This window comes from Vitis vinifera, chromosome 12, assembly GCF_030704535.1.
Source record: "Vitis vinifera cultivar Pinot Noir 40024 chromosome 12, ASM3070453v1".
Lineage (NCBI taxonomy): Eukaryota > Viridiplantae > Streptophyta > Magnoliopsida > Vitales > Vitaceae > Vitis > Vitis vinifera.
The window spans coordinates 2,205,059-2,232,887 of record NC_081816.1 but is presented as its reverse complement, the minus strand read 5'-3'; the positions used below and the strand labels follow the sequence as shown (position 1 = coordinate 2,232,887).

Sequence of the window (27,829 nt, the reverse complement as noted above, 5' to 3'; positions counted from 1 at the left end):
ATTAATATTCAGTCTTTGGACAAAAATATTAACTTGTAATTGGTATCCTTATACAAAATTAATTCATAAATATTGACAATAAAAAACTGAAAACAATATGTCTGTCTTTGGACTAACATATCGAATACAAGATAAACATTATATGTCACATATTTATGACTACTTTATCTATTATTATATTAAAATAATCTTCCTTTGGGCCGATTATTTTAAATAATAATAATAACATGTTTACATACTATAAAATAAATAAATTATATAATATAAGTTACTTTGGCAACTGGCATACATAATTCATTTATTTTAAAATATAAAACACAAATTTAGCACAAAATAATTTAATTAAAATTATTTATTTATGTATTTATGCATAAACCCATATATATCAATTGATGCATAGTATCATGTATATATATATATATTCCTTTTTGTTTATTTATAGCAACCCAAACAAAAAATAAACAATCATAGCAATTAAGGGCATTGATGCCCACAGTAGCAAAAGAATTCTCAAACAACTAAGGGCATATATATATATATATATATATATATATATATATATATATATATATATATATCTATTATTATACTATGCCACAAAATGGGATGCATTCGAGACCCAAGGTGATATTTGCAGGGAACCCTGCAGCGACTCACCAAAGGCGCACCAACGGCGTACCAAAGGCGCACCAGCGTCGCGGGTACGCCTTTGGTGCTTGTCAAACTCCGGATTGTATTATATGATTATACAAGAATCGGATGTTGAATCACATGAGAAAATATGTCACAAATCTCTATAGAAATGGTACTAACCTAAATCCATTTGTGTGTTTGATGAAGACGGTATGGATATTCTAAGAGCAATGGAAGGCCCCACCTCTTACACTATTCTCTCAGGCAATGGGAACGGGAGAGAGAGCGGTTGTTTTCTACTGTTCAAAGATGTGATGATTGTGAAAAGATACAAGCCTTAGCCATTTTATACCCTCCTGCCTTAGGAACCATACCCATTGATTATTGGGCCTCACGAGCCTTAGGCCCATCATCTAAAGCCCGTGATGACATTAGGCTCTACACATTAGGTGACCCATACTCAAGATTAAAATCAGAAATTATATGTTAATAGATAGCTTAATCCTGGACAATGTTTAATATAATGTCGGTCCACATTTATTCTATCATTATATTCTTAACAATAGAACATATATATTTTTAGATAATATCTTCTAGTGGTTTTCATTTTGTTTAATATTATTTTTAAAAAATAATATTATAAATATGGAGAATGATTGAAATTAAAACATAAGAAAGGAGAATTAAATAATATCCAATTTAGTGGGGCAAGAGGCTCCCCATAAGGTAGGTGTGGGACCTTGCATCCATCAAGGTATAAATCTATTTCTTGTCAAGGTATTAAATAGGCAAAGGGCTATTTGGGCAATGTCCCTACAAGTAATGAATGTTCCAAACCATTATGTCATGAGCAATCATGAATATAAACATTTGACTTTAAGCCTAGGAATTGTTATTCGTAAGGCCAATTATAGGTCCATTTAAAGTGTTAAAGAGACACATAAAACATTACAACTAGAATAAAAGGTCATCAGACATTAATTTCAGGTATGAACTAAGCTCTCTAAAAAAGTTATATCTTGTTTCTTCCAAAAACTAACTTAAGCTTTGGAGGGGCATACTAAAAAAAAACCATCCGAACATACCTTGTTGCAAGTATGCTCGTCGTTTTCTCGAAGGAAGTTAACTGGAGAAAACATTATTGGTCACGTACCAACAGTAGGGAACAATATTTTGCTAATTCGAGTGCTTGACAAATCAACCCATATCATTATTATACACAGACTTAAACTTATTCATCTTGGTTTGGACACCTAATCTTTCTCTTATATTAGGTATTCATTAAAGCCTACGATTACCAAGAGTCTCATTTAGTGCTTTCAAACTTAGTCCTTCAATCACTGTCAGACGCTTACATTGTGTTGTTGACATATATGATTTAAATAAGCTTGTTGAAACTTATGAGTATAGTAAATTAAAAGAATGAATTTATGTAAATGTCTTACAAATAAAAGTTATTTTTAAAACATGTTTTAAAATATAGAAAAGAGGTCAATAATATTTTGAATTCCTAAATAGACTTTTGTTTTACAAAATATTATAGAACAATTGTAAAAAATTATTCTCAAAAACTAATTTGAAAAATACTTCCTAAATATAACATAGAGATATTTGGTTAAAAGACTTCCACTACGTCTAAAATTGGAAGAATTACCTTTCTCATTTATTCTTTGAAAAAATTACCTATTTTGGACATTATTCTTATTTTTATTTCTTCAAAAATAACATTTCCCTTCCATTTCTAAAACAAGTTCTATCCACGCTCTCTCCTTTCTTGTGGTGAATTTTATAAGAAAATTCATAACAAATATCAACAGATGAAAATCAACCACAACTTTCTCATCTTTCTTTCTTCATTAAGATCGTTCATCTTTTTTTTTTTTTTTTGTTAGGGTTTTTGTGGTTGCTTTTTGTAGTGGTTTTTTTTTTTTTTTTTGTAACTTTTTTGTTGAGATTTTTTTATTTTGGGGTTTTCTATTGTGGGTCTTCACAGATGTTTTTTGTTGGGATTTTAGGTAAAGACTTTAATAGTAAAATTTTGGTTGAGGGTGTTTTTTTATGATGAGATTCTAGTTAGGATTTTTTTATGGTTGTTTTTAGTTGAGGTTTTTTTGTAGATGTTTTCTAATGGGATTTTGGTTGAATTTTTTTTTTTTTTTTGTGGAGGCATTTTGGTTGGGGGTTTTTGCGATTATTCTTGTTGTTTCTTTTGTTAGGAATTTTTTTGTAGTTTCATTTAAACTTTTAAAATGTGAAAATGATATCGGAATCATGCAATCTAACATTTAAGTTCAGATTAACAATTTAATTAAGAATGCAATTTTAATAAAGTTTTTTTTGTATATTAAACAAAAACTTAACCCTAATTAAGTTATTTTTAATTAAATTTTAACAACAATATAGTTTAGGTCTTCACAATCAAAAGTTAAACAGGGTAGGACAGGGCAAGTATGAAAATTTCTTATACTTGCCCCACCCCTCCCCTCCCCATCCCACCCTGTTTACTTTTTAAAATGAGATGGAGATGAAAATTATTTTAAATAAAAGAGATGGGGTTGGGATGAGGATGACCCATCCTGAACCCACCTCGTTGTCATCCCTAAAGTGGGATAGGGTTTTAACATACCCACAACCTCCATTATAAAGTTCAATATGATAACTTCATCCTCTATTAAAAATGGGTGAAATTACCATATCATAAATATTGAATTTCACTTATGATCTTAAAAATAGAACATTCCATTTAATAATATTGATATCAATGATACTAGGTATCCCCTTGACTTAAATATGTTAATACAAGTGCTTAGAGTAGGCTCTTTTATCATAATTTAGGTGGTCAAAGAAACGGTATGTCAACTTTGTTCTATATTACAACAAATACGACAAGTTTATTGCATAAAATCTCCACCTAGTAACTAATTCTAGACTTGCCTAAAGTAAGCTAAATTTTTTATGATTCTAGGATACTATTGTTGGTTCAAATATAATATTAAGAGCATAATATTTTAGTATTTATGCTAGAGTTATGTTTATTGAATATTCACAATAACATATAAGTGTCTCATACGTTTGTTTTAAAAAAGTTGTATAGCCTAGTAGTTGTTATTCTAACCCAAAACAAATCAATTAAACCTAATTATGTGGATTGGAAGAGAAGTAGATATATAGCTTTCACTACAAAGCAACTCAAATGGGTTAGTCTTGATCTAGCGCCTAAGCCAACTTCATGACCTCCTCCCTTAGAGGAAAATGATGCATATCAAAAGTGGAAGAGGGATGATGAGATGGCAAAGTGTAATACCTTGAGGTCACTCAAAAGTATGTTGCAACAACACTAGTCCTATGCCACTGCATTTGACATCCTTTACAACTTGCATGAGATTTTGAAGGACAGGGAACAAGGTAACTGACAGGCCACCTTGAAAACTATCATGAATGCCATTCAAAAAATAGAAATATTTTAAGAATTTTTTAAAAATAAATCAATAAACATGTACTCAAATAATAACATTGTTAAAATTTCAAAATTACCCCATTTAGTCTTTTCTCTCCCACCAACTAATCCATTTGTTTTTTTGTTTTTTTTTTTTTTCACCTTGAAATGACAAGTGAAGATAACTTCATGATTGTTATCAAATTAACACATGATTAATGAATGTGTCATATTATTTTCATTTTGTTTCTTTATTTTACCTATAAACTAATGCCCATTTTTTTAATATGCTAGTTACACATTGCTATAAAATCTTTTTAATTTCATTTTTTCATATTTATTCATTTTAATTATTTATACTCTTTAAAAATAATAATAATAATAATATATGATAAATAATTAATGAGAAAAAATTAATATAAAAATAAATATATAAGGAACAAAATTAGAGGTTTAGAACATAAGATTTTTATATATTCATGCTAAATAAAATATTTATTTATTTGATAAATCTCATCATATATATATATATATATATATTAAATAGAACCATCTTTATTATATTATTTAATTGTTTACTTTTAAATTTTTTAAATTTTCATGTGAAAATCAGAACTAATTATCATGATTTTTAACTTTTGCTTATGATTCTTGCTTAATTGTAATTATTATTTTTTTATTAATTAAAATATTTAATATTTTTAATTCAAGAATATAAACTTGGTTGTCGTTCTAACATTTTGCTTTGTTAAAATTTTTAATTTTTAATTTTTAATTTATAAAAAATAAAAAATTATTTTTAATCATTTACATTAATTTTATATAAAATCGAATATATATATATGTATGCATATTTATAAAAAAAAAACTGTATTTAGTCATTTATGTTAATTTTATTAAAAATTAAAATTTTTGCATATTGAAATTCTGCATTAATAAACACAAATTTTGGAAAAGATGGTAAAAATAGTAAAATACCACTCTAAGTGGTACTTTTAACATACTTTAGTATTACTTTTTTCATAAAAAGTGGTACTTTCTTATTTATAAAAATTGGTACTATCTTTTTTTAGGGTTGTGTTGATCAATATGCAAGTATTTTAATTTTTAATAAAATTAATATAAATGACTATATATAATTTTTTTTTATGAAAAATATACTTTATTTTTTATTTTATATAAATAAAAATTTTTAATAAAGCAAAATGTTAGAACTACAATCAAGTTTTGTCTTTTTTTTAATAAAAAATATTAAACATTTTACCAAAGAAAAAAAATTAAAACCGGGTCCTAAATCTCTATATTTGTCCATCATATGTTTATTTTTATATTAAATTTATTCCCACTAAATATTTATTATATATTATCATTTTATGTTTAAAATGTCAATAAATAATTAAAATCCTAAATATGCAAAATAATATACTAAAAAAAATTGAAAACACATCCTAAAGCCGACACATTAAAAAAAAATCAAAACAAAAAGAAGATATAAATATTATGGAGGGGAGGAAAAAAAAAAGATGTAGTATAGTTGATTGTTAAGTGTCAAAGTTTTATTTATTTATTAAAGAATAATAATAATAATAATAATAATAATGAAAAGCTTTTTAATTTGTTATGTCAAAGTTAAAAGAAAAAAAGAAAATAAAATAAAAACTTATCCGCGCTTAGAGTGGAATTTTGGAATATTGATGATTGTCAAGGTTATTTTCCTAAACTTTTCAAAAATGATTTTTTTTTTTTTTTAATGGCACGGGTAATCATGATTCTCCCAATAAGGAAATGGAATTAAAAAAAAATCTGCATTGATTACAAATTAGGGTTGTTCTATGGTACCCACTCTTCATTTTGGGGGTACCTACCCACATTTGACCCCAATAAAAATATGACATGTGTAAAGTATATATCATTAAAAAATTTATAAAAACTTATCAAACTGGTAAAGATGACTTGTTGGTGAGAAATAATCACATGCATTTCATATATATCTAAATATTACAATTTTTTATAATTTATTATTAAATATCAAATATAATTTGTTATTTAATGCATTACCTAACTCTATCTAAAAAAAGAAAATCTTACCTACTACTCTTATACTCTCATTATTCATATATAAAAAAAAGATAGTAATTTAACATGAAAATTAAATAATTTCAACTACCAAATTACAAAATATGTAAGATGTATTTTGATGAATCAAATTTCAAGATCAAGTTCAAAACTTTTTGAGAGAGAAAATTTAAAATTTGTATTATATGAAGAAGATGAAGAATTTCAAGTGATTACAAGTGTCAAAGGTAATATTTGATATTTTTTTATCCAAATATAATTGTTGTAGGAAGAAATGTGATGTTAAATAACGATTGTAGAATTTTTTATGAGTTTATTATAAAATTTTGTTATCAAATTGTTATTAATATTTTTATATAATTTTTTTTTTTTGTTCATAGATTAAATTTGAAGATGAAGCTTTATATGTCTTGAAGGATGTCAAGTGATTACAAGTGTTAAAAGATAACATTTGATTTTTTTTTTTCATTTACATATAACTATTGTAGGTAGAAATGTCATGTTAAATGACATTTAAATATGTAATGATTTATAATATCTAGATTTTTTAATTTTTTTCTGAGTTATTTTTAATCAAATTGAGAGCATTTAGTAATTTATTATGAAATTGTCATCAATATTTTGTAAGAGAGGGTACGAACTTTCTAAGGGATGGTACGAACTTTTTAAGGGAGGGTACAAACTTTTTAAGGGTGAGTACGAACTTTCTAAAGGTGGGTACGAACTTTCTAAGAGAGAGTACGAACTTTCTAAAAGAGGGTACGAACTTTCTAAGAGTGGGTACGAACTTTCTAAGAGAGTGTACGAACTTTCTAAGAGATTGTACGAAATTTCTAAGAGAAGGTACGAAATTTCTAAGAGATGGTACGAACTTTTTAAGATCGGCTACGGACTTTCTAAGGGAGGGTACGAACTTTCTAAGGGAGGGTACGAACTTTCTAAGGGAGTGTACGAACTTTTTAAGAATTGGTACGAATTTTCTAAGGGACGGTGCGAACTTTCTAAGAGACGGTGCGAACTTTCTAAGGGAGGGTATGAACTTTCTAAGAGAGGGTACGAACTTTCTAAGAGAGAGTACGAACTTTTTAAGAGTGGGTACGAACTTTCTAAGGAAGGGTACGAACTTTCTAAGAGAGGGTACGAACTTTCTAAGGGATGGTACGAACTTTCTAAGGGAGTGTATGAACTTTCTAAGAGAGGGTACGAACTTTCTAAACGTGGGTACGAACTTTCTAAGAGAGGGTACGAACTTTCTAAGAGAACTTTCTAAGAGTGGGTGCGAACTTTCTAAGAGTGGGTGCGAACTTTCTAAGAGATGGTACGCACTTTCTAAGAGATGGTACAAACTTTCTAAGAGAACTTTCTAAGAGTGGGTGCGAACTTTCTAAGAGATGGTACGAACTTTCTAAGAGATGGTACGAAATTTCTAAGAGAACTTTCTAAGAGTGGGTGCGAACTTTCTAAGAGAGGGAGCGAACTTTCGAAGAGAGGGTGCGAACTTTCTAAGAGTGGGTACGAACTTTCTAAGAGATGGTACGAACTTTCTAAGACATGGTACGAACTTTCTAAGACAAGGTACGAACTTTCTAAGACAGGGTACGAACTTTCTAAGAGATGGTATGAACTTTCTAAGAGTGGGTGCAAACTTTCTAAGACAGGGTGCGAAATTTCTAAGAGTGGGTACGAACTTTCTAAGAGATGGTACGAACTTTCTAATAAAGGGTACGAACTTTCTAAGAGTGGGTACGAACTTTCTAAGAGAGGGTACTAGACATTCAACTAAAGTAATTATATTGCATTTGTATTGTACTTATACTTTATAACTGAAGCAATGGTTCTTTTACACAACTTTCAAACTACTAGACATTCAACTCATCATACCAAAATAATACTTATACAAAAAGGTAACAAATTCATAACAAAAATATAGTGATCTTAACTCTTTAATAAATTCATAATAAAAGACAAAGTGGTCTCGTACAAAGGGGATTTCAGTTTTTAATGAAAATCCAATTATTGTTTATAAATACACAAACAAAGTGGTCCCAAACAAGCATAAAACAACTGAGAACATTTTTTCTTCAACCATGTCAAAAAGTCTTAACAACAAAACTAAAGTGCAAACCTTTTCAATGGAAATCAATAATAATCATATCAAACAACCCACTCAAAAAATAAATTAAAAATAAAAACACATCTTCAATATGACCAAAATAATATAAAAAAAATTCAAAATAATAAATTTAAATAACATTTTACACAAAAAAATGTAATTTATTTCTCAAAACCTTCTTCAATATTTTAGATCTAATATTTTACAGCTACATTGTTAAAATTATTAACTTTTCATTCATTCAATCCAATTTTTAAATTATTTATTTATTTTTTTCCATAAACTGACATTTTTTTTTTGGTATTTAAAAAAAAAACTTACCTTTAATGGATTTCTTGCTAGATTCACACAAAAAAACAAGCTTTGTGTAAACGGTTGCAGATAATGACCTAAAATGCTGGACCTTTTTCCTTTCTTTTTTTTTCTTCTACAACACCGACAAGTTGCAGGTAGGTTAAAGAAAAAAACTCTTTTTTCTTTCCTGTTATTTTTCACTTTACGGTTGTTTTTCACTTATTAAGGGTAATCTTGGTATTTAAACAAAATAAGATCTTTGGAGGAATTATCATAATTTTACCCTACCCTTCACAATAATTATCAAATTTACCCATTCTCATCAGTCATATTTTTCCCCAGCCTACCCTTAAGGGTAATTCTCTCTTTTTCATATCCTCTCTAATTTCTTAGTGTTTTAATTTTTTAAATTTTTTAGGATAATTTACATTATTTCCAATTAAAAAAATTTTTAATGCTTAATTTTTTTTTTTAACAATTCTATCAATAATAACTCAAAATAATATTATTAAACTATGTTATTGTTATTTCAAGTTAAAAAGTAAATCTAAAATTTTAAAAATATAAATAATTTAGGGTACGAAAAATATAAGAACGGTATGAAAAATGTGATAAATACATGTTTGGTACTTTTATCACATTTTTCATATTGATTTTTAGTTTTAAAATTTTTGAAATTACAAATTTATTTTCGAAAATACTATCATTAGTAACTTAAAAGAGTATTAGTAATTTATTTTATTGTAATTTAACTTTAAAAACCTTAAATTCAAAAAATGTAAAATTTGGAGAGTACGAAAAAAAATTAGGACGATCTAATTATCTAAACTTTACATATGATTACCAAAATGTTGAATTTTTATTAAAATACTCATTTCATATTAAAATATTACCATATTCATTTTTATGTTGAATTTAAATGTTTAATAATTTTTTAAAAATAAAATAATGTAATTATGATATATGATGATTTTTTGTGTTAATAAATATGTTTTCAAGTTTTATATCATTTTATTTTTTATTTTTTTCCAATTCTATTTTTATCTAATATTTATTTTATTTAAACCCAAAATTGTTGAGAATGGAGGAAGAAAGAATGCCACAACCGGTTCTTCCCTTAACTGGTTAAGTGGAATTTTTATTTCAAATTGAAAATGGATGGCCAAGATGTAATCTTGGACATCCAATGGCTTGAAAAGCTTTTTGGGTAGCTACCGAAGAGGTACCCTAGAATTTTCCTACGAATTATGACTATACGGTAGAATATATTCCAAAGATGTATAAAAAATCATTATAGCTAAGGAGGCAAATCCTCTTTGAATGTGTTCCACGGAAAGGTGTGGGCTTTTTTTTTTTTTAACTTGTACGGCTATGTAAAAAAATAATTCTTAAAATACGGTAGTTATAAAAATATTTCTAAATCTACGATACTTTTTGCCACTTTGAAATGTGTTTCTTGAAGAGACAGTTCTATATTTTTCATATCAACCATACATGTTAAAAAAAAAAATTGAATTTACCCTAAAGGTGTCCCTTTAAAAGATACCTTTCATAATTCCATAAAATTGAATTTATATTAAAAGTGTTTTTTCAAAAAATATTTTTCCATAATTTTTTTTATTAGTCACACACGTTAAAAAAAAAAAATTGAATTTATACTAAAGAAATATCATTTCTACAATACCATAAAATCAAATTTATACTAAAGGTGTCTTTTGAAGAGATATCTTTGATAATTTTCATATCAGTCACATAATGAAAAAAATTGAATTTACATTGAAGTTGTCTCTATAATTCTATAAAATTGAATTTATACTAAACGTGTCTTTTGAATAAACACTTTTCACACATTTTTATATTAGTCACTTATCGAAAAAATTAAATTTATACTAAAAGTGTCTCTTGAAGGAAAACCTTTCAATATAAATTTAATTTTATGGAATTATGGAAGGTGTCTTTTGAAAATATACTTTTAGTATAAATTCAATTATTTCGATGGATGACTAATATAAGAATTGTTGAAGGTGTCTCTTCAACATACACATTTAATATAAATTTAATCTTGTGAAATTATAGAAAGTGTGTCTTAAGAAGACATTTTTAGTATAAATTCAAATTTTTTATTATGCAACTGATATGAAAACTGTGAAAAGTATATTTTTAAAAGACACTTTTAATATAAATTCGATTTTGTAGAATTATAAAATATGTCTCCTGAAGAGACACTTTTAATATAAATTCAAATTTTTTTAACGTGTTATTGATATAAAAATGATGGAATGTGTCTCTTGAAAAGACGCCTTAAATGTAACTTCAATTTCTTTGAACGTGTGTCATTGCTATAAAAATGATAGAAGGCGTCTTTACAAGAAACACCCGCTATAAATTCAATTTCTTTAAATGTGTATTATTTAAGGGTCTCCAACGGGCGGGCCGGGCCGGGCCGGGCCGAGCTGTAAATAGGAGGCCCGTGGCCCAGCTCGGGCCGAGCCATGATAAAATGCTAGGCCCGCGGCTCGGCCTATGAACCCCTGGGCTAGCAGGCTGGCGGGCTGGGCGGGCTTTTTTAAATAAGCCAAAATGGCTTTTAAATAAAGGAAATGAGATGGGGGGATTCGAACCCCTCCCCTCAAGCTTAAATTTCAAGGCTCTAACCAACTGAGGTATATTCCTTTTGTGCTTATTAAATGAGTTAGTTATATATATATATAAAAATAAAGTATATTATTTTTAAAAAAAAAATTAAAGGCTCCAACGGTCATGTGACCGTTGGAGCTCCATGTGAGTCATGTGACCGTTGGGGCTAAGCCTCCAACGGTCACATGACCAATTTTTATTTTTATTTTTAAACCTTCCTATAAATACATTTTCTTCATTTTCATTTTTTCATCAAATTCTCTCTATTTCTCTCACATTCTACAATATTTCAAATTCTTTTATTTTTCCCTCAAATTATACAATATTGCTGGTGGTGCAAAACAAGCATTGGTGGCTCCAAGAGTTAAAATTGTTAGGAATTTCTACATCGGTTCTCTAATTGAGTAACATACTCCACCCCTACTACTTTATTTTTTTGTTACATTTTTTTTTATATTTATTACTTTATTATTTTTGGCATAATATTTTATCAATAATTATAATATGACAAGTGCTTCTTCATCTAGTCCATGTGATGAAATATCATCAAACAAAAAATTTACTTCAAATATATGGAATTTTTTTGATAGAATAGAAATAATTTTAGAAAATAATAAAAAAGAAATAAAAGCAAAATGTAAAATTTGTAATAAATTTCTTACTGGTGGCTCAAATGTAGGCACAAGTCATTTAAAAAGACATCACGAAAATTGTAAAACTAAAAATAATGTAGATATTAGAAATTATATACAATTAGGTAAAAATGAAAGTGGAAATTTAAAAACATTTTCTTATGATGAATCTAACTGTCGTGAAGAAATGATTGATTATATAATAAGAGCAAAACAACCTTTCAACATGATGGAAACTCATGATTTTGTAGGAACAATTCAACGAGGTATTAATCCTCAATTTAAAGGTTGGTTTGGAAATACAGTTAAAAGAGATATTATGAAAAAAATTTATACACAAAAAGAAATTTTAAAATTTTTTTTTGCAAAATTTGAAGGAAATATTTGTTTAACATCTGATATTTGGACATCTTTAACTCACACTGGTTTTTTATGTATAACTGCTCACTACATTGATAATGAATGGAAATTAAATAAAAGAATAATTTCATTTAAATTAATAAATGCTCCACATAGTGGTAAAAATATAGCAGCTTTAATAAATGATGAAATTATAGATTTAGGCATTCGTGATAAAATATTGACAATAACATTAGATAATGCTGCTAATAATGATATAGCAATACATAGACTAAAACGATATTGGCAAGTAAAAGAAGATCATGCTAAAATATTTCATGTGCTTTGTTGTGCATATATTTTAAATTTAATTGTAAAGGATGGATTAAAAAATGTTGATAGTACATTGGAAAAAATTAGAGGCATTGCATATAGTATTAATAGTTCTCAAGCAAAACATGAATTATTTTTTGATTGTTGCAAAATGTTAAATATGAAAAGAAAAAATATAAATTTGGATATGACCATTAGATGGAATTCCACATATAAACTTTTACAAAATATAAAAAAGTAGTCGAATTATATGAAATGCAATTAATTAACAATGATTGTGAAGTAGATATTTATGCATTAAATGATTATGATTGGCATATTGCGGATCTTTTAAGAGATCTTTTTGAAATTTTTGATACTTCAACAAACATTTTTTGTGGTGTATATTATCTAACTTCAAATCGAGTTATTATGCAAATAACTAATATTTTTATTGTACTTCAAAAATATTTAAGTTTTGAAATGTTTAATGATACAATATTTGCAATGATAGAAAAATTTAGAAAATATTGGGGAGAAATACCTTTAATTTTTTATATTGCTTTAATTGTGGACCTAGATTGAAATTTGAAGCTTTGGATGAATGGTTAATAATTATTTATTTTAATGACCAAATAAAAATTGAAGAAATTAAAAATGAAATAAATTCATTATTATATAGTTTGTATAACTATTATAAAGAAAAATATGGTAATGATATTAATACTATTAAATTACCACCTATAAACTCCTCATCTTTTTATAAAGGAGCTCTAGAAATGTTGAAAAGTCGAAAAAAGACAACAAATAGTTCTCCAAATAATACATCTGATTTAGATAAATATCTTAATACTGATATAATTTCATTTGAAGATCAAGAAGATTTTGATATTTTAATATGGTGGAAATCACATCAACACAAATATCTTGTGCTTTCTATAATTGCTCGTGATGTACTAACAGTTCCTATGAGTACAGTTGCATCAGAAGCTGCTTTTAGTGCAGGTAGAAGAGTAGTTAGTAAAAAACGATGCAACTTAGCGCCAGATGTTATTGAAGCAGGGATATGTGTGAAAGATTGGGAAATAGCAGATAAAAGGATGTACGATTCCATTCGAGAAACAGAGATACTTGCCGATATGGAATCTTTAAAATTATCAAGATCTTCATGGATGCATGATAATTCGCCATCATCGCCAGAAAATAATGACTAAATGTATATTATATTTTTATTTTTATTTTTTATGGTTGAAAAATACAGATGATTGACAAATAAATAGGTGCCAACCTAGTTGGGATGTATTTATTTTGTAGTGATGTAAACTTTTCCCACATTTTTAAATGTAATTATACATTCAATGAATAAAATTTTGAAATGAATATTTTTTTTAATACTTTTTATTTTTGTAGTTTTTTTTTAAAGGGGCGGGCCTAAGGGCGGGCATACGGGGCGGGCCTACGGGCCGGGCCTAAATTTAGGCCCTCGGCCCGGCCTAAATTTAGGCCCTCGGCCCGGCCCGCCCATAAACGGGCTCGGGTCAGGCCGAGCCTAAAGCGGACCGCGGGCTTTTTGGAGACCCTTAGTATTATTAATATAAAAATGATAGAAGGAAGGATATGCTTTCCTTTCAAAGTCAACATGACACTACAACCAATCACTTTGAATGCCTTCACCGTTTTATTTGGAATACAAATATTTATTCAAATCAGCCTAAGTTATTTCATCTTTGTCAAATGAAATAAAAAGTAAAAATAAAAAAGAAAAAGAAAAAAATGCCAAATTTCCTTTCCTTTTTTTTTCTTTAACTTTCCTTTTTTAATTTAGGTGTCATTTAGATAAACTTTTTTTTTTTTTTAACTATTTTAAAATTTAAAAAAACATAAATTATATTTGAATTATGTTTAAATTCTTCTAAAAACATAAACATGATAGTTGCAATTTTTCTCTCTACTTTTAAAAATAAAAAACAAAATATTTTGTAAACCCTAAAATTTGTCCAAATTTTATTTTTATATTAATTTCGAGCCGAATTTTGTGTTTAGATTTCAAATTTCAATTATATGTGTTTTTTTTATTCACTCACTATTTAATAGTTTTTATTATTTTATATATTATTTTATTTTATTTTATTATTATTACTTTTATTTTATTATTATTATTATTATATTTTTTTATTTTTATCTTCTTTCTCCTCTCTCCTCTCTCCTCTCTTCCTACTCCCCAACCACTCCTTCTCACTCCCCCCATACTCCTCGTCATCGGCCACCATCCCATCTCCCATTGGTTTTTTCATTTTTCCCCCCATTTTGCCCCCGTTTCCCCCCATATTTCCCTCAATTCTCTCTTCTTCCCACACGGCCGCCCCCCTGATTTTTTTTTTCCTCCTCCCTCCATTTTCACTCGGCTCCCTCCATTTTTCCAGAGATTTGGCAGCTCTTTCCCCTCTCAGATTTTCCTTTCTTCTTTTTTTCTTTTCTGTTTCTCTTCCGGGATGCATTGACCGCGGCCCATTTTTTTTTCCACCCCTTTCTCTGCCAAAGAAACACCCACAACTCCCAGATTTATTTATTTTCCCCATTTTTTTGTTTTGGTTTTTTTTCCTCCCTTTCTCTTCTTCTTCCCACAACATTCCCCCTGTTTTTTCTATTAGCCGGCCCCCATCTCTTTCTTTCCATCATTTTCCCTCCCTTTCTCTCCATCCAAACACCATTATTTGGATTTATTATTATTATTATTATTATTTTTACTTTTTTTAAAAAAAATTCTTGATTTGATTTTGATAGAAATTGTTATTGAAATTTGGTTTGTTTATTTATGTTTGGTTGTGGGCTTATATTTGGGCTTTGTTAATTAATATGAAATTTGAGTTAATTTATTGTAAATAGATTAATTTGTTAATTTGGTTTTATGGTTATATTACATTTAGTGATTAATTTAGGATATTTGGATTATATCAACTGCATATTATTTATTTGGATTTGAGTCTATTATTAATTTGTTATTTGGTTAGGTTTATTGAATTGGGCTTGAATTTTATTTCCTTTGACCATGTATATTTTTTTTATGTGGGCTTGTTAATTGATGTGAATTTTGGGGTCCAGAATGTAGGTGGGATTTGTTGGATTAATTGAATATTTGATATGAATTTGACCAATTTGAATTGTTTAATTTGGACATGGGACAATTGTGATGTATATTAAATTAGGCTAAAATTACGGAATATTAAATTTAGGCCTAGTAGAATTTATTTTAATTTATCCAAATTTAGGTTTGATCGATTGTGTTTGTATTTTTTGTTATTGATTTGGATGTTTTAGGGTAAGACCTATAGTAATTTGGGCTTATTTTAATTGACGAAATTTATGGGACTAATTTGAAATTAGAATTTGGGTTTGAATATTTGCTTGGGATTTTGCATATCTCTGGATATTTACATTTGTGCTATTTTTGTTTTTGCATAGACTCATTCTGCAATCTTGTTGGTTGAGTACGAATTGATAACACATAGAGCTTGTGGTAAGTTTATTTTGGTACATATTTTATTTTTCACTTTTATTTAGTTTTATTTTTATTAGTTCTTATAAATATTCGTTTGTATATATTTATTGAGTGTGTACAGAACTGAATATTGAACAAATTAGAAATTTTGTTTAAACGAAAGGAAGAATTCAGTAAATGTGTTTTGATAAAACAACAATTTTAAAATATTATTTTTAATAAAAGAAAGTTTTTTTTATTTATAAAAATTCACAAAAATGCATTTAGAAAAATCCAAAAGAATTGTTTTCAATAGAATTCGAAAAATTGTTTTTAATAACATTGTCAAAAAATTTCTTTGTTTAATAAAAATTGTTCAAAATTTGTTTTGTAAATAAAATTGTCCAAATTAATTTTTAATTGAATTGTCTAAAAATATTTTTTTTAAATAAATTCTTTTTCCTTAATTAAAATGGGATTAAATGTGTTTTTCAGAAATAGAGTATTTAAATTTTTGTTTTCTTTTTAATTAAAATTTCTTTTGAAAATAAAGTTATATCGTTTTAAATAATTTGTAAAAATCACTTTTTTTTTTAAGAAATGAAAATGAATCAAAATACTTTTATAAATAAAATTGTAAAAATTCATTATTTTCTAAAACAAGTAAAAATAATCTTTGTACCCAAATTGAAATTTTGTAATAAATTCTTTTGATACAATAAGTATAAATAACTTTTCTTGAAAATTAAATACAAATGAAATTGAATCAAATCACTTGAAGAAAATGTTTTGTAAATAAATAAATTGAAATCACCCATTCAAAATTGTTTTTAATAAAATCCTTTGAAATTTTCAAAAAACTAATTTTTTTAAATATTTTTTTAATTAGTTCAATAAATCAATTTGCATAATTCTATTGTCATTTATTTTGTACATTCTTGTCATTTTATTTTGTTATCACTTTTGTGTATATTGATTTATGTTATTAATTTTGGTATCCATGATTAATTAATTAATTGCCATAATTTCCTCAATTAGTTTAGTAGAGACCATATGTATACGGCCTTAGAGGGGTGCTACGGCTCACCACCGTACCTTTCCAATAAGTAACATGACCCCCAAACCCAGACTCGGTTTTTCACAGACTTGTTTTTTTTTTCCTTCTGAAGTCACACTTAAGGTTTTTTTTTCTTATTTTGTTTTTCCCTTCAAAAATAAAATAAAAATAAATGGCGACTCCAAGTATTTTTCTAAAAATCAATTTTTTCACTAAACAAATAAAAAAGCGAGTCATGCCGTCAAGTGGGAATGCACGTGAAAATGCGGGGTCCACACATTTGTGATTGTGATGATTTTTAAATTTTTTTAGTGAATTTCTATAATTTTTTAGTACTCTTATATTGTGACACATTCAGATTGGTAATTTGATGAAAAATAATAATAATAACTATATTTTTATCCTTGTATGAAGATAATTTTCAAAAATATTTTTTATGCTTCTTTTTCTTTTTTTATTTTTTATTTTTATTTTTAATTTTGAGAAGCAAAAAGTAAAAATAGGTTAACCAACTCAATTTTCAAAATGGTTTTCAAATTTATAATTTTCTTAAAAAAAGAATGTAAAAATTTTAAAATTTTTTTGAGAATAATATTTTAAAATTCATTTTCATTTTATAAAATAAAAATTTGTTTGAGAATTTAAAGTACTTTAATTTTTTACATTTTTTGATATATTTTAAAAATAAATTTATATGTAATATTTTATTTTTAATTATTTTTCATATTTATATAATTAATTTTTAAGGCAAGTCTCATAAAATAAGTGAAAAATTAAAAATATTTTCTAAAAATACCTTATTTTTTATTTTTAAGAATAACTTTTTTATGGTCAATATATATATTTTTTATTATTATTATTTTTTATAATAGGAAAAAAAATAATAATTATTTGTTGTGTTGAGATATGTTTTTTAGGAAGTGCAACTCGAGGTTGACTTGACCTAATCCGAACCCAATTAAATCTTTAGATTGGTTTGTATTATCATTTTCAATACTTGAATTGAGTTGGAGTTAAGTTTTTTCTACCTTAACTCAATTTTTTATATTTTATCCTATAAAAGAATATTTATTTTTTTAATAAAAAAATATCAAATTATATTATTTCATATATTTTTTATTTTTTAAAAATATATAAATTTATGTTTATTATATTGTTGCTATCTTAAAATTTTATTTTATTTATTATTTAAATCTTTATATGAATAAATTTTAAATTTTTTTAAAACATATTATAAATAAAATTTGAATAATTTAAATTTAACCTAAATTTAAAAAAATGAAATTGGGTTTAACTTATACCAAATGAGTCAAAATTGCGATCATGATGTCAATTCATCATTTTTATTTATTTATTTATTTTTCCACTCCTGGGAACAGTTGGTCAAGACATTGAATGAAGTGGGGCCTTGGAGAATGCGGCTGTCAGTCGTCTTTGCAATGACCTTGTTTACTTTGACTAAAGCTCCTTGAATTCAAAAGGGAGAAGGTGAAAATGAAAATTTTCAAATTTTCAGTTACAACCAAATAAAGACTAAATAAAATTTCATAAAAGCATCACACTTTAATTAGAGTTACAGCTAGGTAGGTTGACGTTTACCTAGGTCCTGATAAGGCTGATGGCATAATTGGAGTAGCAGCAGCAGCAACCTTGTGAGCAATGCCCCTAGCTAATGGTGAAAACGAAAAATTGTAATCCAGGTCACCTTCAATATCAACCAAACCCTCCAAAGCCTTCACCACCACGGACATGGAAGGCCTCGTGGCATAATCATTTTGTAGGCACCATGCAGCAACCTTCATCAGCTCCATAACTTCTGCTCCATGTCCCTGCATATCCTCACTGTTTTTATCAACCATATCCAACACTTGTCCTTCATTTGCCTTCCTTCTGAAAATACCGAGTAAATGCAAATCTTCTTCAGGTTGAGATCGGTCTACATTTCTTCGCCCACACAGAATTTCTAACAACACAACGCCAAAGCTGTAGACGTCCACTTTTTCTGTGATAACTGAGCTCAACCATTCGGGAGCCAAGTAACCCGGGGTCCCCCTCATTGTTGTTACAACTTGGCTTTGGTCCTTGTCAATCAGTTTTGACAATCCGAAATCGGAAACTTTTGCATTCAAGTGTTCATCCAAAAGGATGTTTTGGGGTTTGATATCCAAGTGAAATATCTTCTGCCTGCATTCTTCATGGAGATAGGCTAGTCCCTTCGCTATGTCAAGGATGATCTTTCTTCTGGATTCCCAACCAAGGGAAAGATGTTGGTTTTTGTGGAAGATCCATTTATCCAGGGACCCATTACACATGTACTCATAGACTAAGAGCCTATGTGATTTTTCAGCGCAAAATCCAATCAGTCTTACCAAATTGACATGGTGAATGCTGCCTATCGTCTCAACTTCAGCTGAGAATGATTTCTTTACTTGAGCTAAACCTTCAAGATGCTTCACTGCAACTTTGGCACCATTGCTTAAAGTGCCTTCATAGACTGACCCGAATCCTCCTTCCCCAAGCTTGCAACTAAAGTTTTGTGTTGTAGATTTCAAGTCTTGGAAGGAGAATCTAGTGGGCATTCCTGATACCTGATCTAGGTAATCCTCCTCAAATTCAATAGAATCCTTTTTTTTTCTGAAAAGAAAGAAGCAAGTGGTCATAAAAATAAAGACACCAAAGAAAGCTGCAAGACTTGATACGAGTATAACTCTAGCATGCCCTTTTTTCTTCTGAATATCAATAGGAGAAACCGCCACTTTAAGGAACGTGAATGAGTTAATATCATCCCGATCAGCGGTCATCAATGAAAAGACCTCAGATAGAAGGCAGCAATCCCCATGTAAAGGATCGTCTGTATATTTAAAAACAGCAGCTTTGCATGAACAGTTGTTCAAACAGGCCTGCTTGCAATTTTCTACATTTGTACTGCTAATGTCAGAACTGAAGGCAAAGTAACATACGTGTTGAAGCTCAAGAAGATGATGATATTGAGAAGAGCCGCAAGCAATAGGTTTAGTTGCATAGCATCCATGACTGGGTAGGTTGTCATCTACTGGCCTGAAATAGTTTGTTCCATCAGGAGATGGTGGGGGACAGCTACACTGTCTTTCTGAGCAAATGCCATATTTCCCGCACACCAGCGGGTATTGACAATCATCTACATCACTTAGATGATTTGGAAATGATAACCAATCAGTCAGAAGATCAGCCGCCTCCCAGTCATAATCTTTCCACCCGTAGGCTCTCAAATGACCATCCGGCCCCAGTTTGATGAACTGAGCAGACAAGTTTGCAGGAATGGAAATCCTTGAATCTGGATGGTTTTGTTCAGCACCATGTATAATCACATCGAGGTTTTCATTCCCGAGTAAGATATAATTTTGTTTTGTTTTACCTTTTGTGTCTGTATCCGAGCCCTCAAGACGATAATAGAATTGAGGAGGATTGGACTCTACATAAGCTACCAGAGCTTCATTAGTAACGGAAAGTGATAACATACCTTCAGTCCGGTTATCTGTGGCTAAGCTGGCTGTAAGCTTCTTCCCTGCAGAAACCATCTTTTGGCCCTGAAGTAGAGCATCGGTGGGGTGGTCAAAAGACTGCCAAACCGTAGCATTGTTTGCGTCAAAGAGGACAACATCTCCGGCTTCAGTCAATTTTAAGCCTGAAACACTCTTTCCTGTTGTGTTTGTGGACCAAACAAATTTGCCATCAGCATCCTTCAAGATCAAGTCTCCTCCTCCAGTTAGCTGTAAAGTAGCATTTACCCGGACAGGATCGTTCCGATTAGCAGACCACACTAGTTCTGGAGATTCTATAGAAAGGAAATTGATGGGGTGGTAGATGACAACAGCCAAGAGGCATTCATCTCTTAAATAGCGGCAGTAGAATCCAAAGCAGAACCCTCTACCTTCGCTTTTGATGTCAAGAATGGGCTGCACAGTGACCATCTCATCCCCCTGGTCATATGTAAGCTCTTGTTCAACGTTAGTCCATGAACTGGAGAGACGTGCAACAATATTAGGATCATCGTCCAAATCTAGGGTAGCACCATAAAAGAGAGAGATGAGGGCGAGGAAGGAAAGAACAGGAACATACCAAGACTCCAATCCATGCCAGGCCATTACTTTTCCGGATAATTAAGAAACTGGATTTAGATTTCCACCCACACAATATTGAAGCAAAGAAACAAGAGATTAAGAAAATGGACGAAGTTCCAAACAACACGGTGGAATTTAAAGGTCAAGTCAAGCTACAATAATGATATAAAACATAAAGGATTTTTGTTGAGAACAAATCATAAGTTTTAAATTGTGTCTCTTCCAAATAACGTAGTGGAATTTTAAGGTCAAGTCAAGTTATAATAATGCTACAAAGGATAAAGGGTTTAAAATTTTGTCCCTCTCTCTGAGAAAAATATGAATGTCGATCTATTAAGAACTTGTTTGGAGTGATTTTAGATTAAAAACAATTTTTTTGGATTTTGTTTTCAAGTATTAAAAATATTATATATGATAGATATTTCAATTTCCTTTCTATGTGACATAAGAGAAGTTGCTATTACCTTATATTTTAGTCACACTAATATAATTAAAGAAAATGCAATAATAGTATTAAGATATTTTATTTAATATATTTTATAAACATTATGATTTCGCATTTCTTCTTCCTCTCATCCGCCTGTTTGATTCAAGACAAAGACATTTTGTTAAGAGTTCTTTTGCGTGGATTTAGGGTTAAATTGACTTTGTCACAATTATTTTCCCTAGTCAGAATTTATTTTTAATATTATTTTTTTCATCTAGTCATGAAAGGCCATATCATGGATGAATATGCTTGGCCTTTGATATTTTCATTTTCCATGGATGACTCAATTTTGGGTCATCTGTGGCTAAGCTGGCTGTAAGCTTCTTCCCTGAAACCATCTTTTGGCCCTGAAGTAGAGCATCGGTGGGGTGGTCAAAAGACTGCCAAACCGTAGCATTGTTTGTGTCAAAGAGGACAACATCTCCGGCTTCAGTCAATTTTAAGCCTGAAACACTCTTTCCTGTTGTGTTTGTGGACCAAACAAATTTGCCATCAGCATCCTTCAAGATCAAGTCTCCTCCTCCAGCTAGCTGTAAAGTAGCATTTACCCGGACAGGATTGTTCCGATTAGCAGACCACACTAGTCTTGGATACCCTATAAGAAGGGAACTGTAGAAACTGTAGGGGTGGTAGATGACAACAGCCAAGAGGCATTCATCTCTTGAATTGCGGCAGCAGAATCCAAAGCAGAACCCTGCACCTTCGCTTTCGATGTCAAGAATGGGCAGCACAGTGACTGCCTCATCCGAGTAATATATAATTTCTTGATGAACGTTAATCCATGAATTGGAAAGACGTGCAATATTAGGATAATCGTCCGAATCTTGGGTAGCACCACGAAAGAGAGAGATGAGAGCGAGGACGGAAAGAACAGCAACATAACAAGACTCCAATCCATGCCAGGCCATTGCTTTTCCGGATAATTAAGAAGCTGGATTTAGATTTCCACCCACACAACATTGAAGGAAAGGAACAAGAGATTAAGAAAATGGACGAAGTTGCAAACAACACGGTGGAATTTAAAGGTCAAGTCAAGCTACAATAATGATATGAAACATAAAGGATTTTTGTTGAGAAGAAATCATAAGTTTTAAATTTTGTCTCTCTTCCAAACAATATAGTGGAATTTTAGCCTATGTTTGATTTTTTTTGAAAATTTTAGGAAAAATATAAAGGAAAAACAATAGAGAGGAAAAAAAAAAAAGTGAAGGAAAATAAAAAATAGAGTTAAAGATGATAAATTATTTTTATTTGTTACTTCAAACTCATTTTATTTATTTTAACTTCTCAATATAAAGATTAAATAATTTTAAAATCCATAAGTTTGTAACTAATTTGAATTATATTTAATTTTCTTTGAAATATTTTATAGGACAACCAAACATAAGAAAATAATTTTTTTTAGCAATTTTTTTCTTTTTTTTCTATTTTTCGGGAACTAAACATAATCTTAAGGTCAAGTCAAGTTATAATAATGCTACAAAGGATAAAGGGTTTAAAATTTGGCCCCTCTCTCTTAGGAAAATATGAATGTTGATATATTAAGACCTTGTTTGGAGTGATTTTAGATTAAAAATAATTATTTTGATTTTTTTTTCAAGTATTAGAAATATTATATACAATAGATATTTCAATTAATTTTATGTGGCAGAAGAAAAATAGCTACTACCTTATATTTTAGTCACATTAATTTAAAGAAAATGCAATAATAATATTAAAATATTTTATTTAACATATTTTATAAACATTATGATTTCGTATTTCTTCTTCCTCTCACCCGGCTGTTTGCTTCAAGTCAAGGACATTTTGTTAGAGTCTTCTTTGGCGTGGATTTAGGGTTAAATTGACTTTGTCACAATTATTTTCCCTAGTCAGAATTTATTTTTAATATTATTTTTTTCATCTAGTCATGGAAGGCCATATCATGGATGACTATGCTTGCCCTTTGATATTTTCATTTTCCATGGATGACTCAATTTTGAGTACTAGAAGTCTACAATGAACATTCCTGAGAAGCAAATTTTAGAAAAGAAGAATGTAATTCATCCCATTCTTTGCTACCATAATTCAAATAGAGCTTTACATCACCCTAAAGTCTTGTAGAACACTGGCATTTCTTAAGGTATAAATTACAACATCTCCAAGGAAAAGAAAATTTGCTTTATTATTGGTGAAGCTTTTTGATCTTACAAATATTAATTTCACTATTTCAAATATTAAGAGAGTTTTAAACCAAGGCCCTCTTCTCACCTTGGAAAAAGCTAAAACAATGGAGATCCAAAACCCAGGAATTTTGGCCTACACTGACAATACAAACTAAAATTACAATGAAACTTCATAGAGGAGGGACTCCCTTTCACCTGGGTCCTGACAAAGTGGATGGCAGTAATGGAGGAGTAGCACTAGCAGCCTTGTACCCCTGGGCCAGATATTTTCCTGATAATGGTGAATATGAAAACCTGTAATCCAACTTAATTGCTACTCCAACTGAACCCTCCAAAACTTTCACCACCACAGACATGGAAGGCCTCTTGGCATAATCACTTTGCAGGCACCATGCAGCCACCCTCATCATTTCCACTACTTCCTTTCCATGTTCTTGCATGTCCTCACTGTGTTTATCAATTATATCCGCAAGTTGCTCCTCTTCTGCCTTTCTCTTGAATATGCTTGGTAAATGCATATCTTCTTCCAGCTGGGATTGATCTATGTTTCTTCGCCCACACAGAATTTCCAATACCACCACACCAAAGCTGTAAACATCCACTTTCTCTGTGATGACTGAGCTCAACCATTCTAGAGCTAAGAACCCGGGTGTTCCTCTCATTATTGTTACAACTTGGCTTTGATCCTTGTCAATGAGCTATGACAATCCAAAATCAGAAACTTTTGCTCTGAAATGTTTATCCAAGAGGATATTTTGTGGCTCAATGTCCAAGTGAAATATCTTCTGCCTGCATTCTTCGTGGAGATGGCCAGTCCTTTGGCTATGTCAAGTGTGATCTTCTTCCTTGATTGCCAACCAAGAGTAAGGTCCTTGTTTCTGTGGAAGATCCACTTATCCAAGGATCCATGGCACATGTACTCATAGACTAACAGACTATGTGATTTTTCGGCACAAAATCTAATCATTCTTACCAAATTGACATGGTGAATGTTGCCTATTGTCTCAACTTCGGCCAAAAATGACTTCTTAACTTGCTCTAAGCCTACAAGGCGCTTTACTGCAACTTTCATTCCATTGCTTAGAATCCCTTCGAACACCAAACCAAATCCTCCTTCCCCAAGCTTGCAACTAAAATTTTTGGTGCTAGCTTTCAATTCATGATAGGAAAATCTTGTGGGCATTCCTTGTATCCAGTCTAAATAATCCTCCTCAAGTTCCAGGGAGCCTCTTCTCTTTCATAAAAGAAAAAGGCAAGCACCAATGCAAACAAACACACCCAAAAACTCTCCAAGACTTGATCCTAGTACCAGTCGAGCATGCCCTGTTTTTTTCCCAATCATGTTTCCAACATCCCCTGTTTTGGTCTGCACTTTAAGAAACAAAGATGTGCCATAATTGTATGTTCCATCCATTTTCTGGAGTGAAAAGACTTCGGATAGCAGGCAGCAATGCCCAATTGAAGTATTTGAATTGCACTTAAACAAAGCAGCTTTGCATGTGTAGAGTTTGCCAACTATCAAGTGACAAGTGGCAAGGTTGCTGACTAAGCTCAACTAGCAAACAATAAATGCTGAAAATAAGGGCTGGGAGTATTGTTAGTTAGTTAGAGGTTTGTTTTGTTTTTGACTGATATAAAAGGTGCAGTCTCGGGAAAAACAGAACAAGGGGGCATTTTCTGTTGTATAGATCAAAGAGCAAGAAATGAAGAGAGAAATGAAGAGAGCTTTGCAAATCCATAACCATAGGTCTATTTCAGATACCTTGTATAGAAAGAAACTGAGATGAGGAGGGTTCTTGGGGAGAAACAGAGGAAAGGAGGGTTCTTGGGGAAAAATGTTGTAATTTCTTTGCTTTCAATTCTTGTGTAATCTCTGATTGGTTCAGTTGAATAAAGGCTTCAGGAAATCAGTGTGGATGTAGATCAAGTTGATCGAACCACGATAATTCCCTTGTGTTCTTGATCTTGATTGATTGCGTACCAGCTGTTTGATTTTATTCCTAAGAGAAGGTATTTGTAAACTGATCATCTCTACTTGTTTAGTGTCTGCTCTAACAGTCCCTAGTTCAAGGCTAGTTCTTTCTTCAACAATTGGTATCAGAGCTTTGGGTTATAATGGGGACTGCAAAGTTCGATGTAGAAAAGTTTACGGGCAAAAATGATTTCGGGTTATGGAGACTAAAGATGAGGGCATTGCTGGTTCAACAGGGGCTCCAAGATGCCTTACTTGGAGAGAAAAACCCGCCCAGTACTATGTAAGTGTAGACCATCTATTTTGTCCTACTAGCACATATTCTATTACGTGTCCGTTTGATACTTTACAATAATTCTCTGATGACCCATTGGGCACCACCTTAGGCCCACTTTTGCACCCTAGGCCCATTTAGATACACCTGGCCCAGTAGGTACACTCCTAAGTCACTTAGCACGTTTTTTTTATCACTTGGACACCTCCTTGGTTTAGTTTCCACCTAATTCACCTTGACACTTTCCACTTAGGTCACCCAGGTCACTTGGATTTTTTTTTTTTATATTATTATTATTATTATTCTTATTATTTTATTTTTTATTTTATTATTATTATTATTATTATTTTTTGTAAGCTTAATTCTCTAAGATTAGTTTCTTGATTGATGAATTTTTAAGACTAGGTGAGTATTCAGCTTGATATTTCTTTATTATTTTATTTGGGTTGCCTGAGATGAGTTTTCGATGTTTAATTGTATCAGCTTGATGTTCTATTTTTATTTTCGTTTTATCTTTTTTTTTTTTTCATTTGTGTTTTAGTTTAATATTTAGATTATTGTTATGTGCGTGTGGTATTTATTTATTTTTCCTGCTTTATTTGTTCATTGATCCACTTATTTATTTTCAGAAAATTGTAAGTGACTAGGGATCTTATATTATTATTAATACCAATATTATTAGTTGTCTTTATTATTATCAATATTATTATTATTATTTATTATCCTTATTATTATTATAATCATTTTTTTTTATCATTACCTTTGTTATTCTTAGTACCATTATTATTTAGTTATATTATGCTTTTACTATGTCATTTTATTTTCATTTTTTTTATTGTATTATGTTTTTTTATTGCCTTATTTACTTTGTTTTTATTATATAAAAAAATAAATAAATAATAGAAAAGGAGAGTCGGTGGACTACATAAGAAGAAGAAGAAAAAAAAAAGATATTTTATGAAAAAATTAAAAGTCAAAAGCCAGCAAGAAGCATGGGGATTAAAAAAGTTGTTATTGTTAAAACAAATAAAGGAAGAGTAGAAAAAGGGATTTTTCTTGGAGAGAAAGAAAAAGTGGGGGGCATTTCCCGAAGAGGCTGTGGGAAATTAGAGCTACATGGGAGGTTGTAGGGAAGTCTTAAGGGTGAAATCTGGAAAGGGAGAGGAAGGGGTTTTGGAACAAAAGCATTCAGATTTAAAGAATGGAGAGGTAAAGAGAAAAAAGAGGATCCGGAGAGGAGAAAAAAGGAAGCAGAAGGGAGTTGGGGGGAATTGCTACTGGGTTTGGGTGACGGCACCAAGAGCTAGAAGAGGCATATCAGTGCTTGAGGAAAGTTTTACAGCACTTTATTACCTGCTAATAAGGTACACTCTCACTCTCACTTTGTTTAATATTTCGTTATCATGACTTATTTTTTAACTATGATCATTTTGGTATCCATTGATCTCCTAGATAATTGTCATGTTTGCTTCACCTTATTTAGTAGAGACCCTTTTTTTTAGGGGCTTAGAGGGGTGCTACGGTCTTTATCGTACCTTCCCAATAAGTAACCTGATCCCCGGACCCAAACTCAGGTTTTTCGCAGACAGCTTTTCCAAAAAAAATAAATCAGGAGTCCATCTAGGGGTTTTGTTCTTACTTGTTTTCCCCTTTAAAAATAAATAAAAGTAAGTGGCGACTCTAAGTCTTTTCTAAGAAACATATTCTTCACCAAATAAACGAAAAGCGAGTCTCGCCGATCGAGTGGAAACGCATCATTAAAAATGCGGGGTCCACAGTAAGAAAAGTAGAGTCATTCTTTCTTTAGGCGATACTGTGCTTAGA

The 27,829-nt window shown here is 30.0% G+C and overlaps 2 protein-coding genes and 1 pseudogene across 2 annotated transcripts; all 3 read right to left on the bottom strand.

Annotated features, from left to right (window-relative positions):
• Nucleotides 1–18,455: 18,455 nt before the first annotated feature.
• LOC100245340 (G-type lectin S-receptor-like serine/threonine-protein kinase SD2-5) lies at nt 18,456–21,193 on the bottom strand. The gene is made up of 2 exons (XM_010658770.1): nt 21,106–21,193; nt 18,456–21,006 (listed from the first exon to the last, which is right to left on the bottom strand). Exons 1-2 carry the CDS (start codon nt 21,129–21,131, stop codon nt 18,603–18,605), a joined length of 2,430 nt encoding a protein of 809 aa, XP_010657072.1. The 5' UTR covers nt 21,132–21,193; the 3' UTR covers nt 18,456–18,602.
• A 634-nt stretch (nt 21,194–21,827) lies between these two features.
• On the bottom strand, nt 21,828–22,544 carry LOC104880854 (EP1-like glycoprotein 4). Its single transcript, XM_010658855.3, has one exon. The coding sequence runs from the start codon at nt 22,500–22,502 to the stop codon at nt 21,828–21,830; it is 675 nt and encodes a 224-aa protein (XP_010657157.1). The 5' UTR covers nt 22,503–22,544.
• Nucleotides 22,545–23,895: 1,351 nt separating this feature from the next.
• On the bottom strand, nt 23,896–24,979 carry LOC132254800 (G-type lectin S-receptor-like serine/threonine-protein kinase SD2-5; annotated as a pseudogene).
• Nucleotides 24,980–27,829: the final 2,850 nt, after the last annotated feature.

What these genes read in the sequence shown, in the direction of transcription:
- LOC100245340 (XM_010658770.1), bottom strand. Translation starts at nt 21,131, where the DNA reads ATGGCCTGGCATGGATTGGAGTCTTG. An exon ending in TGGCATGGATTGGAGTCTTG is followed by an intron (nt 21,007 to 21,105) that starts GTATGTTCCTGT and finishes ACGTCTCTCCAG; the next exon opens with TTCATGGACTAACGTTGAAC.
- LOC104880854 (XM_010658855.3), bottom strand. Translation starts at nt 22,502, where the DNA reads ATGGCCTGGCATGGATTGGAGTCTTGTTATGTTGCTGTTCTTTCCGTC.